At 41.3% G+C, this 15,225-nt stretch overlaps 2 protein-coding genes and 1 long non-coding RNA gene across 4 annotated transcripts in view; 2 read left to right on the top strand and 1 right to left on the bottom strand.

Moving 5' to 3' along the window:
* The first annotated feature begins 376 nt into the window (after positions 1-376).
* Positions 377-6,039, top strand: LOC311059405. Of its 2 annotated transcripts, none has more exons than XR_014602158.1 (9): positions 377-515; positions 2,497-2,599; positions 2,960-3,116; positions 3,459-3,571; positions 4,203-4,345; positions 4,679-4,820; positions 5,110-5,254; positions 5,578-5,755; positions 5,909-6,039. It is a non-coding gene; the product is annotated as an uncharacterized lncRNA (long non-coding RNA). The 2 variants fall into 2 exon arrangements; XR_014602159.1 differs by having other exon boundaries at positions 2,494-2,599.
* Positions 6,040-8,245: 2,206 nt separating this feature from the next.
* Positions 8,246-11,255, top strand: LOC311064415 (guanine nucleotide-binding protein G(I)/G(S)/G(O) subunit gamma-13-like). The gene is made up of 3 exons (XM_084084245.1): positions 8,246-8,501; positions 10,061-10,165; positions 10,816-11,255. Exons 2-3 carry the CDS (start codon positions 10,068-10,070, stop codon positions 10,919-10,921), a joined length of 204 nt encoding a protein of 67 aa, XP_083940371.1. The 5' UTR covers positions 8,246-8,501; positions 10,061-10,067; the 3' UTR covers positions 10,922-11,255.
* chtf18 (CTF18, chromosome transmission fidelity factor 18 homolog) overlaps positions 11,202-15,225 on the bottom strand; it is a 17,929-nt gene continuing 13,905 nt past the window's right edge. The window contains exons 20-23 of the mRNA XM_084084234.1: positions 14,090-14,234; positions 13,169-13,264; positions 12,422-12,491; positions 11,202-11,563 (exon numbers count right to left, since the gene is read on the bottom strand). Of these exons, the coding sequence (XP_083940360.1) occupies positions 11,442-11,563; positions 12,422-12,491; positions 13,169-13,264; positions 14,090-14,234 (433 nt within the window). The 3' untranslated portion in view covers positions 11,202-11,441. The remainder of the gene's footprint in view (positions 11,564-12,421; positions 12,492-13,168; positions 13,265-14,089; positions 14,235-15,225) is intronic.

The raw sequence follows: 15,225 nt of genomic DNA, 5'->3' as shown, positions 1-15,225 counted from the left end.
TTGCTTATTTAGACTTGCTTCCAACTTTGTATTATTATTATTTAAACTAGTGGTTCTCAAATAGTTTCATGAAAATGTTTTGTGCCACAGGGGAGCATTTGTGTTGTTAGAATGTTCTAAAAAAATATCAAATATTCCACATTTTATTGCAAGAGTTTTTGAAAATAGCAGGTCTACAAGCTCACGAGCCATTTTCAAATCGCCGAAGCCGGTTTAAAGTATAGGTTTAATTAAAGCGCTCATGTGGCTTAAGAAGTTGCTTCTTTTGAGCTTGTTTTCCTAGACCGGGTTGCTTATTTCTCTCGCAAAATATGGCAACACTAGCTCTACTTACTCACGGTGCCTCATGTCTAGATTCTCTTTCTCCATTTTCCTCCTCAAAGACTGGGCGTTATTTAGGAGAAGTAGTGTTTTATTTTAGATAATCCTTTGCTGGTTTGATACAAAGGATGGTAATAATGTTACAGACTAGTACAGAGTATAGTAGAACCGCTCAAACACAAGTAGCGACAGAGGTGAGTTTTGTGTGGATGTTGGGCATTACTTAAAAGGATCTCTAACTTTTTGAAATCTGCAAATCAAAGTCTTAAAGGCCCATAACTACCTCATGCAGTGTAGCATGTAAAAGCTACAGCTTGTCCTTGACATATAGGGGTACTCATGTAGGTAGGTAGCCCCTACGGAACCTCTCCTTCCGCTATGTAGCTCATCTCGGAGCTACATAGCGGAGGGAGAGGTTCCGTAGGGGCTAGTAGGTAGGATATGATATCATTATTATATCAGATATGCTACAATCAATGTTCTCACGACCTGCTGAACCATTAGAAACTAAAAAGTGTTAAACAAACAGCTTATTCTTGGTCCACCACGTGTTGCTGCTGAGTTCACCATGGTGTAATCTGTAGTGCCAGGTTTGGCAAGACGACCATGTTACCAGATCTATGAAAAATACCTCAAAAGACACGACTACTATTAGGCCTTATCCTTAGGCCTCAAGAGCGTCGGATATTTGAAAATAGCAGATCTACAACATTACCCTGTGTTGCCATGTCTACTTACTACAAGCCCATTTTTGGGGCTTGTTTCCTAAATGTATAAACCTGTCGTTCTCAAACATTTTGTCAAGGACCCCCACATTAATGCATTTGTTCCCCCTGGCCTTGTAGTCCCTCCTTTTGGGCTTGTTTTCATAGACTTGCATGGTTGCTTGTTTCCTGGCAACACTGGCAACACTGTTTCCGCCCTGGTGAACTCTGCAGCAACACGTGGTCTGTGGACCAAGAATAAAATAGTGTTAAAACTTTAAAAACTTTAGTTTCTAAAGGTTTAGCAGGTTGTGAGCAGTGGTGTAAAGTAACTAAGTACATTTACTAAAGTACTGTACTTAGAGTAACTTCTACTCCACTACAATTATTTGAAAACATTTGATTATTACAAAACATGCATTAAACACTTCAGCCCATTTTGGCCATTTGAAAATAGCAGATCTACAAGCTCACAATTGTGAGCTTGTAGACAGTTCTTTATACTTTTGAGCATATTTTGATACCAATACTTTTGTACTTTTACTCAAGTCAATTTTGAATTCCGGACTTTTACTGTGGGTTTATAGGTTAATGATTTTCCTCATGACGTTGAAAAGCCAGTGATGACAAATAAATAATGTTTGAGATTGTATGAGAGCTGCACTGCAGTTCCTGATTCAAAGGTTGAGATCTGAGGCTTAATATGTCATGTAATGTTTGGGTTATAAATGTTTGAGTGACTAATTTGCACATCATTTGAAAGCCAAACATCAAGGGCTTACAGACCAATGTGAGCTCATTCTTGTTTGCATGTGTGGTCTCTCTAGAGACTAGAGCAGTGGTTCTCAAAGTGGGGTCTGGGGGTCTTAACCCATTAAGACCTGAGGCGATTCTTACATTTCTTTCTAAATCCTAACAGTTTTTTGAGAAAACATCTGAAAAATATTTTTTCAAGATTTTTGAATAGCCAAATAAATCTAAAGTGACACAGATGCGTTCCAGGTCTTAATTTAAAGCGTCCTTAATTAAATTGGCTCCCAGATAAATGATCAATAGTTGCTACTTGCTAGCCATTGATTGAATACTTAACAGTTTGCAATTTGTACTGTACGGTTTACAATGATTGTTAAAAAGGATAACACAAAGCCCTTAGGGGCTTGTTTCCATTGTGGTCCTGTGTATTCAATTCATTAAGTAAAGTGTTACTCAAAGTGGGGTCCAGGAACCCCCTGGGGTCCTTAAAATGGATCCCAGCTTAATGATTAATTGTTGCTAGCCAAATGGACCCTTTGGTCTGTAACTATGAGAGTTATGTGTGTCCGACTGTGTCCTAATGCGTACTAAACTGGGGTCCTTGAAATTAAAAATGTTTGAGAACCACTGGTTTAGAGGATTATTCAAAGGTTCTATAATTTACTCTGCTTGTGAAAGTCCTTCTGATGTTAACTTCCATTTTGCCCTCATTTAGTAGGTCAATCTGTACCAGGAAGAAAAGGAAGGACCAGTACTTTGACGTGAAGGCAAGCTGTGGCCTGACGACATCTAGCTTGGAAGATGATGCTCAAAAGCCAGCTGTGAGTCAAATGTGTCATAGACACACTCAGATGATGTGAAATGCTGTCAGTAGTTAGTTGTGTGTTTTGCTATACGTTGCCATAGCATGCCTTCTTCCTCGTGTCCTTTTTAAAAGCCAGTGATGACAATAAAAAACATTTTTCTGACACCTCGTATGAGAGCTGCACTGTAGCTCCTGATTCTAATGCTTTATCTGAGGCTTCTTTATCATGTAATGTTTGAGGACTAGGGTATCCGGAAGTAGCCTAAACCCCCCCCCCCCCCCCCCCCCCCCCCCCCCCACAATTGACATGTCTCTACCGCTCTGCTTGTGAGAGAGTCCTACTGATGTTTACTTCCATTTTGCCCTCATGTGGTAGGTCAATCTGTACCGGGAAGAAAATGGACCAGTACTTTGACATGAAGGCAAGCTTTGGTTGCCCTCAGTTGAAATCCAACTCAGTCATGAGTGAAAAAACTAAAGCCTGACGACATCTAGCTTGGAAGATGGAGCCTGTCGACGCTCAAAAGCCAGCTGTGAGTCAATGTGTCATAGAGTGTCGGATGAACCCACAATGTCAATTGCTAAATGGCGCCATAGCATGCCTTCTTCCTCATGTCCTTTTTAAAAGCCAGTGATGACAATAAAAAACATTTTTCTGACACCTCGTATGAGAGCTGCACTGTAGCTCCTGATTCTAACGCTTTATCTGAGGCTTCTGTATCATGTAATGTTTGAGGAATAGGGTATCCTGAAGTAGCCTATACTTACATACATTTTTTTTTACCGTTTTCCCCACCTTACAATTGACATGTCTCTACCACTCTGCTTGTGAGAGTCTTACTGATGTTTTCTACCATTTTGCCCTCATTTGGTAGGTCAATCTGTACCAGGAAGAACATGAAGGACCAGTTCTTTGACACGAAGGCAAGCTGTGGCCTGACGACATCTAGCTTGGAAGATGGAGCCTACGGACGCTCAAAAGCCAGCTGTGAGTCAATGTGTCATAGACTGTCAGATAAACCCACAATTAGGGATGGGACAATACAATATGAAAATGACATGCCACGATTATTGTGGCAATTTTTTTTGCGATTAACGATATCGCGATTAAGCTCACAACGCGTTGTCAGCTTGTAGATTTGCTATTTTTGGACGTTGTACTGAATTTGCATCTCAACAAAAGATAATTCATCATAGTGTATGATGGAGGACAATTTCACGATAACTTAAAATCTCCACGATACGATTATTGTGAGTGTTTTATCACGATAATAACGATTATCGTCCCATCCCTACCCACGATGTGAAATTCTGTCAGTAGTTATGGGTTTTACTAAACGGTGCCATAGCATGCCTTCTTCCTCATGTCCTTTGTAAAAGCCAGTGATGACAATAAAAAACATTTTTCTGACACCTCGTATGAGAGCTGCACTGTAGCTCCTGATTCTAATGCTTTATCTGAGGCTTCTGTATCATGTAATGTTTGAGGTATCCTGAAGTATACCTCATTAGATTTTTTGCCTGTTTTTACTTTTTTCCCCTTACAATTGACATGTCAATACCACTCTACTTGTAAGAGTCCTACTTATGTTTTCTACCATTTTGCCCTCATTTGGTAGGTCAATCTGTACCAGGAAGAACATGAAGGACTAGTTTTTTGACACGAAAGGAAGCTGTGGTTGCCCTCAGTCATGAGTGAAAACGTGAGGCCTGACGACGACTAGCTTGGAAGATGGAGCCTGTCAACGCTCAAAAGCCAGCTGTGAGTCAGACTGTCGGATGAACCCACAATGTGAAATTCTGTCAGTTATGGGTTTTACTAAACAGTGCCTTCTTCCTCGTGTCCTTTTAAAAGCCAGTGATGACAATAAAAACATTTTTCTGACACCTCGTATGAGAGCTGCACTGTAGCTCCTGATTCTAACGCTTTATCTGAGGCTTCTGTATCATGTAATGTTTGAGGAATGAGGCATCCTGAAGTATCTACCTCATTTGATACCAGTTTTTCCCCCTTACAATTGACTGTCTCTCTCTCTACCAATCTGCTTGTGAAAGTCTTACTGATGTTTTCTACCATTTTGCTCTCATTTGGTAGGTCAATCTCTACCAGGAAGCAAATGAAGGACCAGTACTGTGACACGAAGGCAAGCTGTGGTTGCCCTCAGTCATGAGTGAAAACTAAAGCTTGACGACATCTAGCTTGGAAGATGGAGCCTGTCAATGCTCAAAAGTCAGCTGTGAGTCAATGTGTCGTAGACTGTCGGATGAACCCACAATGTGAAATTCTGTCAGTTATGGGTTTTACTAAATGGCGCCATGGCATGCCTTCTTCCTCATGTCCTTTTTAAAAGCCAGTGATGACATTAAAAACATTTTTCTGACACCTCGTATGAGAGCTGCACTGTAGCTCCTGATTCTAATGCTTTATCTGAGGCTTCTGTATCATGTAATGTTTTGATGAATTTGGAATCCTGAAGTATACCTCCATTTGATTATTATTTTTTTTCTTCCCCTTAAAATTGACAGGTCTCTACCTTCCTGTATTCCCATGGACCTTAATGGGCCTGGTAGCCAGCTTAGAAGGGACAGTCCTCCTGACTCCTGCACAACATTCCATAAGGTTTGCCAAAGCTGCTGATGACGGGAAGTGAGATGTCCACAGGAAGCACTGGTGAGTTTTATCTTTACAAGCCATCACCAGACAGAAACAACAGGAAGTCAAATAATTGATATCATGGGCTGGGGAAATCTGTGACACACTGTGGTGAACTGCGGTTTTGTGGGTTTAATAGGCTGTTAACGGGTTTCCTCATGACCTTGAAAAGCCAGTGATGACAAATAATAATGTTTGAGATTTTATGAGAGTTGCATTGCAGCTCCTGATTCAAAGGTTGAGATCTGAGGCTTAATGTCATGTAATGTTTGAGGAAAGTGGTCTTGAATGTCACAAATGTCCTCATTTGTATGACCTCTTTCATTTATTTTGTCCCGCAGTTGAGATGTCGGCCTGTCTTCTCTGACAATTTGACTCGGGAGAAATGAGGTTCCGTGGCTTGGCAGACCGCACGCCTGAATGCCTGCCGGGCAACTCTTCAGTCAGAACCTTCAATCTTTTTAAAATTCTAAAGATGAGCTGCTACCGAAACTCCAGTTCAAGAGTCGCAAGGTGTCTGTAAGTCCACATGCTTGCTTGTGGAAAATGTATTTTTAATCTGTAGCTCAGCGCTCATATGAGGGCATATTCTGATTGAAGTATGATCTGAGACCTCGTGGCAACTGTCATACCAGAATTTAGAATGTGTTCTAATCAAGTATTCTTTTTCAGGTATCTGACATTGAAGACCCAAATGAAAACAAGACCGCAAGGACTTTTTCGTGTCATCCTTTTAGATCAAGAGTTTGACGGTACTCCTGCTGTTTTGCATTCTTGTCTAATAAAATATTCAATCAATTCAAGAACTTTGAGACCTGAAATCTTGTTCCTTAATACACAAGTGCATAATGCAGACTGTTCACCAACAAGGAATTTGACTTGATGCGTTGCTCTGTCATTCACAGATGTACTGTTAAATGGGACCTTCTGCATAATGACTACTTTTGCCTGAATATTACTCAATGAAAGGGTAATATTTTAAGTACATGAGAATAAGAATTCTCACAGAATACAGATTGTTAAATCCATTATTGCTTTTTGTCAAATGTGATTGATTCTCAATAGTTCTATTTTGTGGCTCATGTTCTGTTCATTGATTTTTCTAATTTAAAACGCTTGCATGGGTGGTGTTGCATATCTGCTGTCGGGCAGAAACCAGCTAACTTCAAAATATACGTTTTTCAGGAAATGAAAAAAAACTAAACTTAGTCAGGAGGTTTTGTTCATCATTGCTAAGAACAGATGGACCTCCAAGCTCACAATGAGGTTGGAGGTGAAAAGGGTGTGCGTCCTGGAGTCAGCAAAACCAGCTAACTACACCCTTTGGTGTTTTTTCAGAAGCGCTTTTTAATCCTTTTCATTGGCTCATTTTTTTTTTACCAACACAGACGTTATGGAAAAAATGCAAAGGCGTCAAAATGGAGTTAGCTGGTTTCTGCCAGACAGCAACAATATTCAATATACATTACTGTATATGCAGTCAGAAATGGTGGCCCTTAAAAACACTGAAAAGTAAAGCACTTTAGTGTAATAACTTGTATCCTGATGTATGATTTGAAGTGCTGTGTTTAAGACTACACACAATGCATACCCCAAGAATTCCCCAGGACTTTTTGTGTAATCTTTTAGCCTAAATGTCTGACTGTACCTTGTGCTGTGCTTTACATTTCTATCTAGTATTCAATCAATACAATGGTATTTGGTCCAGAGAGAAATGGGTTAATCTTACATAATCTGACTAGATGGAGCCTTGTATCAAAATGCTGCCATAAGGGCACTTGATTTTAGTAGACTACTGTGGCCATTGATGTGCAGAGACTGCCCAATGACCCAAGCTATGATTTTAGGACTAAACGACCATTTCTTAAAGTCCTAAATCGTGTTGTGATCAGGTTAGTCCTGGCCTAAAGCGTTGGTTACTCAGGTCAAATTATATAATGAGCATATTTCATACTTGGAAGTGTTTTTCCACACATCACATCACTCAAAATGTGGATGTCTGTTTGCCAAAAAGGGAAATTTAAATGAGGCTAGGGGATTCGGTTTCTATTTAAATACAATACACGCGAATGCCTACGTTTATAGATTTGCTTGTGGGACATGGCCTCATTTGCAAAGCTTCCTGCCTCGGCCTGGAGGCACTAGGGGAGGATTTCCATACAGCTCGTTTGCCTAACAAACCAGAGGGAGCCCTGGATGCGCATCTCCTTACCAGTGGGGGAAACTGGAAAATAACTAAGTACATTTACTCAAGTACTGTACTTAAGTACGATTTTGAGGTACTTCACTTGAGTATTTCAAATTTTCAATAGCCCACTTGTAGGCCTACTTCTACTCCACTGATATCTCAGAGGTAAATATGGTACTTTTTACTCAACTATAATCATGTGTAAACTTGAATTACTTTTTGATTATTATTACAAAACATAGCCTATACATTAACCACTCCAGCCCTATATATATATATATATCGGCTATTTGAAAATAGATCTACAAGTGTCACGGTGCTGGTGCCACACGTTGTGAGCTCTGCTATTTTCAAAAGATTTTTATGCATTTTAGACATTTGAAAACTTGTTAAACGGGAACTTCTGCACAATGAGTACTTTTTTGCCTTTGTTACTTTAAGTATATTTTGATACCAATACTTTTGTACTTTTAATCAAGTAAATCTTTAACACCAAACTTGTAGCCTACTTGTTACAGACTATTTCTTTTTTATTTTATTTTATATTTCAGCCATTTGAAAATAGCAGATCTTCAAGCTCACAATGTGTCGCATTGCAACGCATTGTGAGCCTGTAGATCTGCTATTTTCTTTTTTTAATCATCATTATTTTTGTTAGATTTTTCAATGAAATGTAAGTTAACAGACTATTTCTACGACAGGGTACGGATACTTTTACTTAAAGTAAAAACATATTTGAGTACTTCCATCATCACTGGGTTGGTGCTCCTCCTCACACAGTCGTCGCTACCCAAGTGGAGCGCAACAAGGGAAGAAGGGAGGTGCCCTGGAGGAGGTGCCCTGCTCTCCCTGCGCCACATCCATCCCATCCGAGCCGCACTAAGGACCTCCTGCAGCCGAGCCGAGCTTCTCTCTCTCCGCCGGGGAAAACCTCACCATCCACCGCATCGTGACAGACACACAGACAGGCTGTTTCCACTGAACATCTCCGTCCAGAAGACAGACAGACAGAAGACAGAGAGACAGACAGACAGAAGAGCAACGGTTCTCTCGCTGACTGTAAGGCCCTGACTGACGGTGAGACATCATTCTATTCTAACGGCTAGAATGTATCCGACCGTTAGCTGATCAATGTTTATTATAAGGCAGGCTGTTGCGGATCGGCTAATACTAATAATCACGGTACATCTTTTGATTCAATGTGCGCTCTTTGGTTCGATGTAAAACAATTGAGATGCCTTCGCCGACCGATATGCTACATTTATTTGTCACATTTTTTTATATGGCCGTTTATTTAATTTGTCGCGAATAAGCGGCTTTGTTTATTGAAGCGAATCTTCAAGCAACATCTGGATGTAGGCGCTAGAAAGTAGGCCTGCCGTTATGTGTGTCTGTTTAGTGCAGACAAGACAACGACATGCCTCTGTAATAGTCTGTATATACAGCCCTGTATGGATGTTATATATGGGGCTGGAGGAGGCTGCAGGCTTCATTGCCGTATATAGTGTGTCAGTAAATAAATACCTATACAATACAATTACAAGTGAACTTGACGTGTGTGTGAAGACAGTCCTCTGCTTTAGCCTGGAATATTAACCGGATGCGGTGGGGCAGATGTTGACTGATGTGATGCGGTCACCTGAAACGGGCTCTCTAGATCCCCGACCTACTTAGATCTAGATCCATTAGATTGATGGACGGGAGAGGAAATGATGTTCTAAAAGGTTTTTCAATTGATCTTCTACAGTATAAATGTTAATAACGTTGTTGGGTGATATAATAAAAGGCCAAGACCGCACCAATGCCAACTCCTTGCAACATGCAACCACTTGCAACCATTATCCCCAATGGCAGTCGGTTGCACGGAGTTGCATTGGTGTGTGTCAGACTCTGGCCTTAAAACTGTCTTGTTGCAAGGAGATGAGACTATAGTTGCATTGGTGCTGTCTGTCTGGCCTTTAGCTTTAGGCACGGCAGTTTCTAGTTCCCAGCACTTATGAGGAAGGAACACTCTCACTATGGTGTATACATTTCACATTATTCATATTTTAGTGTACATTTCACATTATTCATTTTTGTTTTGTTTTAGAGGGACAATGACATTTAACCACTTAAACCCCATATGGATAGCCGGGGTCCCTCAGGGCTCAATACTAGTGTATTTTCTGTTTTCTGTCATTGTTGAAAATTGTTATTGCTGAAAATAGTAGATCGACAAGCTCAGTGTGAACTTGCCGATCTGCTATTTTCAGCAATTAACCAGAGTCCCGGAATAGCAGATCGACAAGCTCATTCGCATTGTGAGCTTGTCGATCTGCTATTTCTCAGCAAAAGCTTTCCCCACAATGCCGATGCTGGGGTTTAAGTGGCTAACCCATTACTGTCCAACTGTGAGAACAGAACACGGAAACGATGTAGGCTATTAAACACAGAGTTTATAGCTACTGCTATAAACCTATAGTAGCTACTGCTGCTATAAAAGGCTGCTTAAGAGGTGCTCACTTGATGCACTCTTTTTCGGTTATATAAAAAAACACGGAAAACGTTTGATCAAACGTTTACACAAAAGTGCAGTGGTGCAGAGTAGACGTACACAAAACCATGGCGCTTATGCTCTGTGGTCGTTTTGTTTACAGCAGCATCATGGATGAGTTAGATGTTCCTCAGATGAAGAGAGAGGTGGAGAGTCTTCAATACCAGCTGGCCATCAACAGAGAGAAGTCCTCCATCACAGTCACAGAGTGAGTAGACGTATACACGCACACACACACTTGCATAATGCAGGGGTCTTCAACAGGGGGTCCGGGACCCCGCCAAATCTTTGGGTGACATGATGTTTCTTTTTACCCTAACCTCTTGAACCCTAGCATCCCTTTTCTGAGGAGAACTTTAGCCAAAAAATAGCAGATCTACAAGCTCACAACGCCTCGCGCTGCGAAGCGTTGTGAGCATGTAGATCGGCTATTTTTGGCAAAGAGGTGTTTGGTGTAGAGGGGAAAAAGAGCAGACCTAGTGAACAAAAAAGGTTGAATCTGAAACACAATTTTATACAATATAGAGGGGGTCCCTGCCTCATCTCTCTCTCTCAGCTAGGGGGTCCCTGGCCTAAAAACGTTGAAGACCCCTGGCATAAAGCATGGACCAGAATTCACTCTGTTTATTTGACTGTTTTAGATTGTGTTGTTTTAATGATCAACAATGCAAACACACACACACGATCTGACTTCTTGTGTACTGGGGTTAACACTGTCTGTGTGTGTGTGTGTGTGTGTGTGTGTGTGTGTGTGTGTGTGTGTGTGTGTGTGTGTGTGTGTGTGTGTGTGTGTGTGTGTGTGTGTGTGTGTGTGTGTGTGTGTGTGTGTGTGTGTGTGTGTGTGTGTGTGTGTGTCAGGCTGGTCAAGTGGATCGAGGGGTGCGTGTGTGAAGATCCGTTCCTGAACCCCGAGCTGATGAGAGCCAACCCATGGGTGGAGAAGGGCAAGTGTGTGATCCTCTAACGGTCACACACAAACACACACGCACACACACACAATAATAATGGACGCACACAAACTAAAGACACATGCACCCACACACACAATCATTATGCACTCTGTCACAATCGAATCTCTCATGCAATGCATTTATTATTATTGTTAATTATCTATTTATTTGGGCACCCATTGAATGCTTTTAATTTATGTTATGACGAGTGGCAGACCTCTTGGCGGTGTGTGTGAGTGCACGGCACTGAGAGTAGCTTTTCTTGCAGTTTCGTTACTGAAGGACCACTGAGCATTGTTATCAAGCAAGCTGTTTTTATTGGCTGTTTACACCGTCAATCAAAAATAAAGACTGTTTTGAATTTAACAAAACCACTGGAAAATGTTTTATTGTGATTATTAATACAGAAAAAGGAACAACAACACATTCTCACCATGGAGGAGGAACTCATGTGTAACTTGATAACCAGGTTGCAGAATGTGTGCGTATGTGTTTGTGAGATAGAGAGATGTTGTTGTGTTAGAGCGGGTGGGGTCAGAGCAGCTCTCTAATGTAGACGTTTCGTCTGACAGCGTTGGATACACCCTCGTTGAAGCGGAACCACACATCACTGTTCCCTACTGCTGTTCCCATGGCCATCTCGATGTTCTTCTCACCTGCAGACAGAGACACTGTTAAGTTAGGTGAATACTAGAACGCTCGCCCCGGGTCAAATCCGGCGACCTCGAAACGGTCGCCACTAGGTATTCCTGAATGTAACCTCAGTAAAACTATGCCTAAACCCAAGCTTATACCTAACCGTAACCTCAGTAAAACTATGTCTAAACCTAATCTTATTCCTAACCTTAACCACAGTAAAACGAATACAAGAAAAAATGGGGCGAGTGTGTTTTGGGTAGAGCGTTCCCTTTAACATCTAAACTTGCTAGGTTATACTTTACTAATTCCATTCCTTTGAAAACTTTAGTTACTTTGTAGATTTCGATTATTATTACAAGAAAGACATACACTAACCACTTCAGCCCCTATATACATTTCGGCCATTTGAAAATAGCAGATCTACAAGCTTGTAGATTTGCTATTTTTAAAAGATTTTCTTTTTTCAAACTTGTGAAACGGGACATTCTGCATAATGACTATGACTACTTTTTGTACTTTAAGTACATTCTGATACCAATACTTTTGTACTTTTACTCAATTAAAAATTGAATTCCGGACTTTTACTTGTAACAGAGTATTTCTAGAAGCAAAGATTTCTATTGCAGTATTGATATTGCAGTATTAAACATTTTAGTACTTTTTCCACCACTGCATACATGTTTGATATGTTTTACAACTGGAACAAATCAAGACAAATCCGAATCTGAACTAGACCAATATGAATGTGATCTTAAGTAGTTTGTTGGCCTGTGTTTTTCTCATTGGCAAGTGTGTGCTTCTCACAACGCCTGTTGAAGGGAGCCATGATGTTGACACCACTTAGCAGAGGAGCCCACAGGGGCCTCCATTGTTACCTGTCTCTGAGCTCGCCTGGGTCTTCTGGGGTTTGGGAGCAAGAGCTCTACCGAAGAAATCCACCTCCGGCTAGAACACAAGAACGCACAAAAAATGACAGGTTGAGAACAACATTCACGTCGATCCTTAATGAGGTCAAATAGAACAAACTAATGCATGTGCACACACACACACACAGCGTTATACTTATGTCTCATTAGCCTCGTTTCCCAGATTCCTCACAAGGGAACCCAACGTAACCTGCTGCTTTCTCATTGGCCTCATTTGTCCCCTCTAGAGTCTCCTTCCATCTCATTCATCCACACACACACATCCAGTACCGGAATAGGCAGAAGATAATATATCTAGGTTGTTACACTCTTGTGAACAGTTCTCATTGTGAACATCCACGACACCACACACATCATCTACCACTGATGTCACTTTAAAATCTTTAATCTGGCTCTGGGGCTCCATCTAGTGGTAACATCCAGCATATAATACAGCGGTGGAAGAGGCAGTTGTGTTTAAACAGCTGCATGTTTTTCTTTTATTGATTAAAGAGTCAATACATTGTTCATTATTACAACACCACAATTTAAAACACTCAAATAATCAGAGTGAATTCTGGTCCATGCTTTATGCAAGTTGTGTGTGTGTGTGTGTGTGTGTGTGTGTGTGTGTGTGTGTGTGTGTGTGTGTGTGTGTGTGTGTGTGTGTGTGTGTGTGTGTGTGTGTGTGTGTGTGTGTGTGTCTGTCTGTCTCACTCTGGGCTCCACTTTGGTCTGTTTGACAATGTTCTCCAGCCTCTGCTGATGGTTCCTGGTTGTTATGGGAGCAGCGCTTTTCTTCTCTTCCTTGTGCTGTACAGATACACACAGTAAGTTATTAAACATAATGCTACCTCTGAGCACAGACCACATTATAACACACGGCTGGTATAGAGCACAGAAGTCCTGACGTCACTCGTTCATCCCCTGGGTCTAAGTCATTTCTCTATGGAGAATAACATTGGGTCATCTTAGAATTGTCTCATAAGAATTGTGGTCCAAAAATAAACAAACTGTCTCTGCGATATTGTCAGGGAGGAGGCTCTGTATCGTTTATGATAGTCAGTCACTCATATTTGATACAGTCTGTTATTGGAAAAAATTGTACTCATTTGGCAGAAGTAACATTAGCGTTCTCTCACCATCAGTTGATGCTTCATATCCATAACAGTCAGATCGCCGGGCGCCGGGATCATTTGTTTACTTTTGGAACACAGTTCTTATTTGACGCGATATTAAAAGTTAAGACGTCTATGGGAATTCAGAATGGGGGAATTCAGAATGGGGGGAAAAAACGCAACCCAGGTAGGATGCGTAAATTACGTCAGACTTCGGTGCTCTATTAGGGCAAGAGGCATGAAACTTTACTTAAAAGGATGACGTCACCCATTTGAAATGAGGCATATAATTGGTCCTCACGATGAGAATATGGTACCATTCTTTTCGAGTGTTTCTCAGAGGAGGGCTGTGGACAGTTCGGAAACCCGCCTACCAGTGACATCATCGTTAGGCAGGTTTTTGTTTTCAAACAAGATTTCAGATTTCTTATTTTATCTTTTTAATTAACACGAGAATGGCTTCCATTATAGCATGCTAACTTTCCAGGAATAGAAAGCGTGTGTGTAGAGAGAGTCCTACCACAACAGGGTTTCGTTGTATGGAGAGCTGCTCGGCTCTCCTCATCCTCTCCTGCTCCATCTCTCTGCTGATCGTTTGTTTGGCCTGGTAGGTCAGCTGGCGGCGTGGCGGAAGACCTTGAAAGTGAACCACCTCCTCCACACGCCTGCATCACAAAGCGTTAAGTAGTAAATAAAGCAATCCTGCACACAAACAAAACAACAGTGACCTATAAGCACCTATAAGATGATAGAATACTTATCCAGCAGTTTATTTCTCATCAACATAAAATCCAGACTGTCGATCTTTAATACCATAATCCTCTTTCTACAGCTGAGCTCCATCTCTCCAACACACACACACACACACACACACACACACACACACACACACACACACACACACACACACACACACACACACACACACACACACACACACACACACACACACACACACACACACACACACACACACACACACACATTATGTGAGAAAACCATCAGTCTCACTTCCACAACACCAAAAACCATGTGCTTTGTGAGTCGTTTATTATGTGCCATCATTAGACATTACCAGTGTTGTCAGAATGCACCCATAGACAACCAAGGACATCTTCCTTTCAGGGTAAATAAATGCTACTAGTACATGCTACTAGAAGCTAGTGTACTTCTTTATGCTTTTATAGTAATATTAAAGAATGAGGGACAAATTCTACAAGAAATCATAAGCAACTGTTCTATCGGACCAAAATACAAAAGCAGAAGAAAAAAAAACAGAACTCATATCCAATGGATCTAATCAAGTCCATCGTTCTGTTTCACTCCTTCTCTCTCCACGGCGCATCTTGTTCTCTCGGACTGCAGGATAGTGTCTGACCAATCGAAACGAGCGTCCCAACCAAAAGGCTAGTCCAATCAAGGTAATCCGGCAGCAAGCGAGCGGGCGTGTCCGCGAGTTGTCGTAACAACAATCGTCTCTGGTTGTACACGACTCCGGTAATGGTTGTTGTGTCAAATGTTTACATCCGTTAGGGTTTTTTGGTGGGTGAGTCAATACTTGGGTTCCTACATGGTTCCAAATGGACCCTTACAGGTCTGTAACTCTGAGAGTGTACAAATGGAACCAAATGGACCCTTGCGGGTCCATTTGGTTCC

This window comes from Gymnoscopelus microlampas (genome assembly GCF_963454915.1).
Source record: "Gymnoscopelus microlampas genome assembly, chromosome: 2".
In the NCBI taxonomy this organism is placed as follows: Eukaryota; Metazoa; Chordata; class Actinopteri; order Myctophiformes; family Myctophidae; genus Gymnoscopelus; species Gymnoscopelus microlampas.
This window is presented reverse-complemented; position numbering and strand designations above follow the sequence as displayed.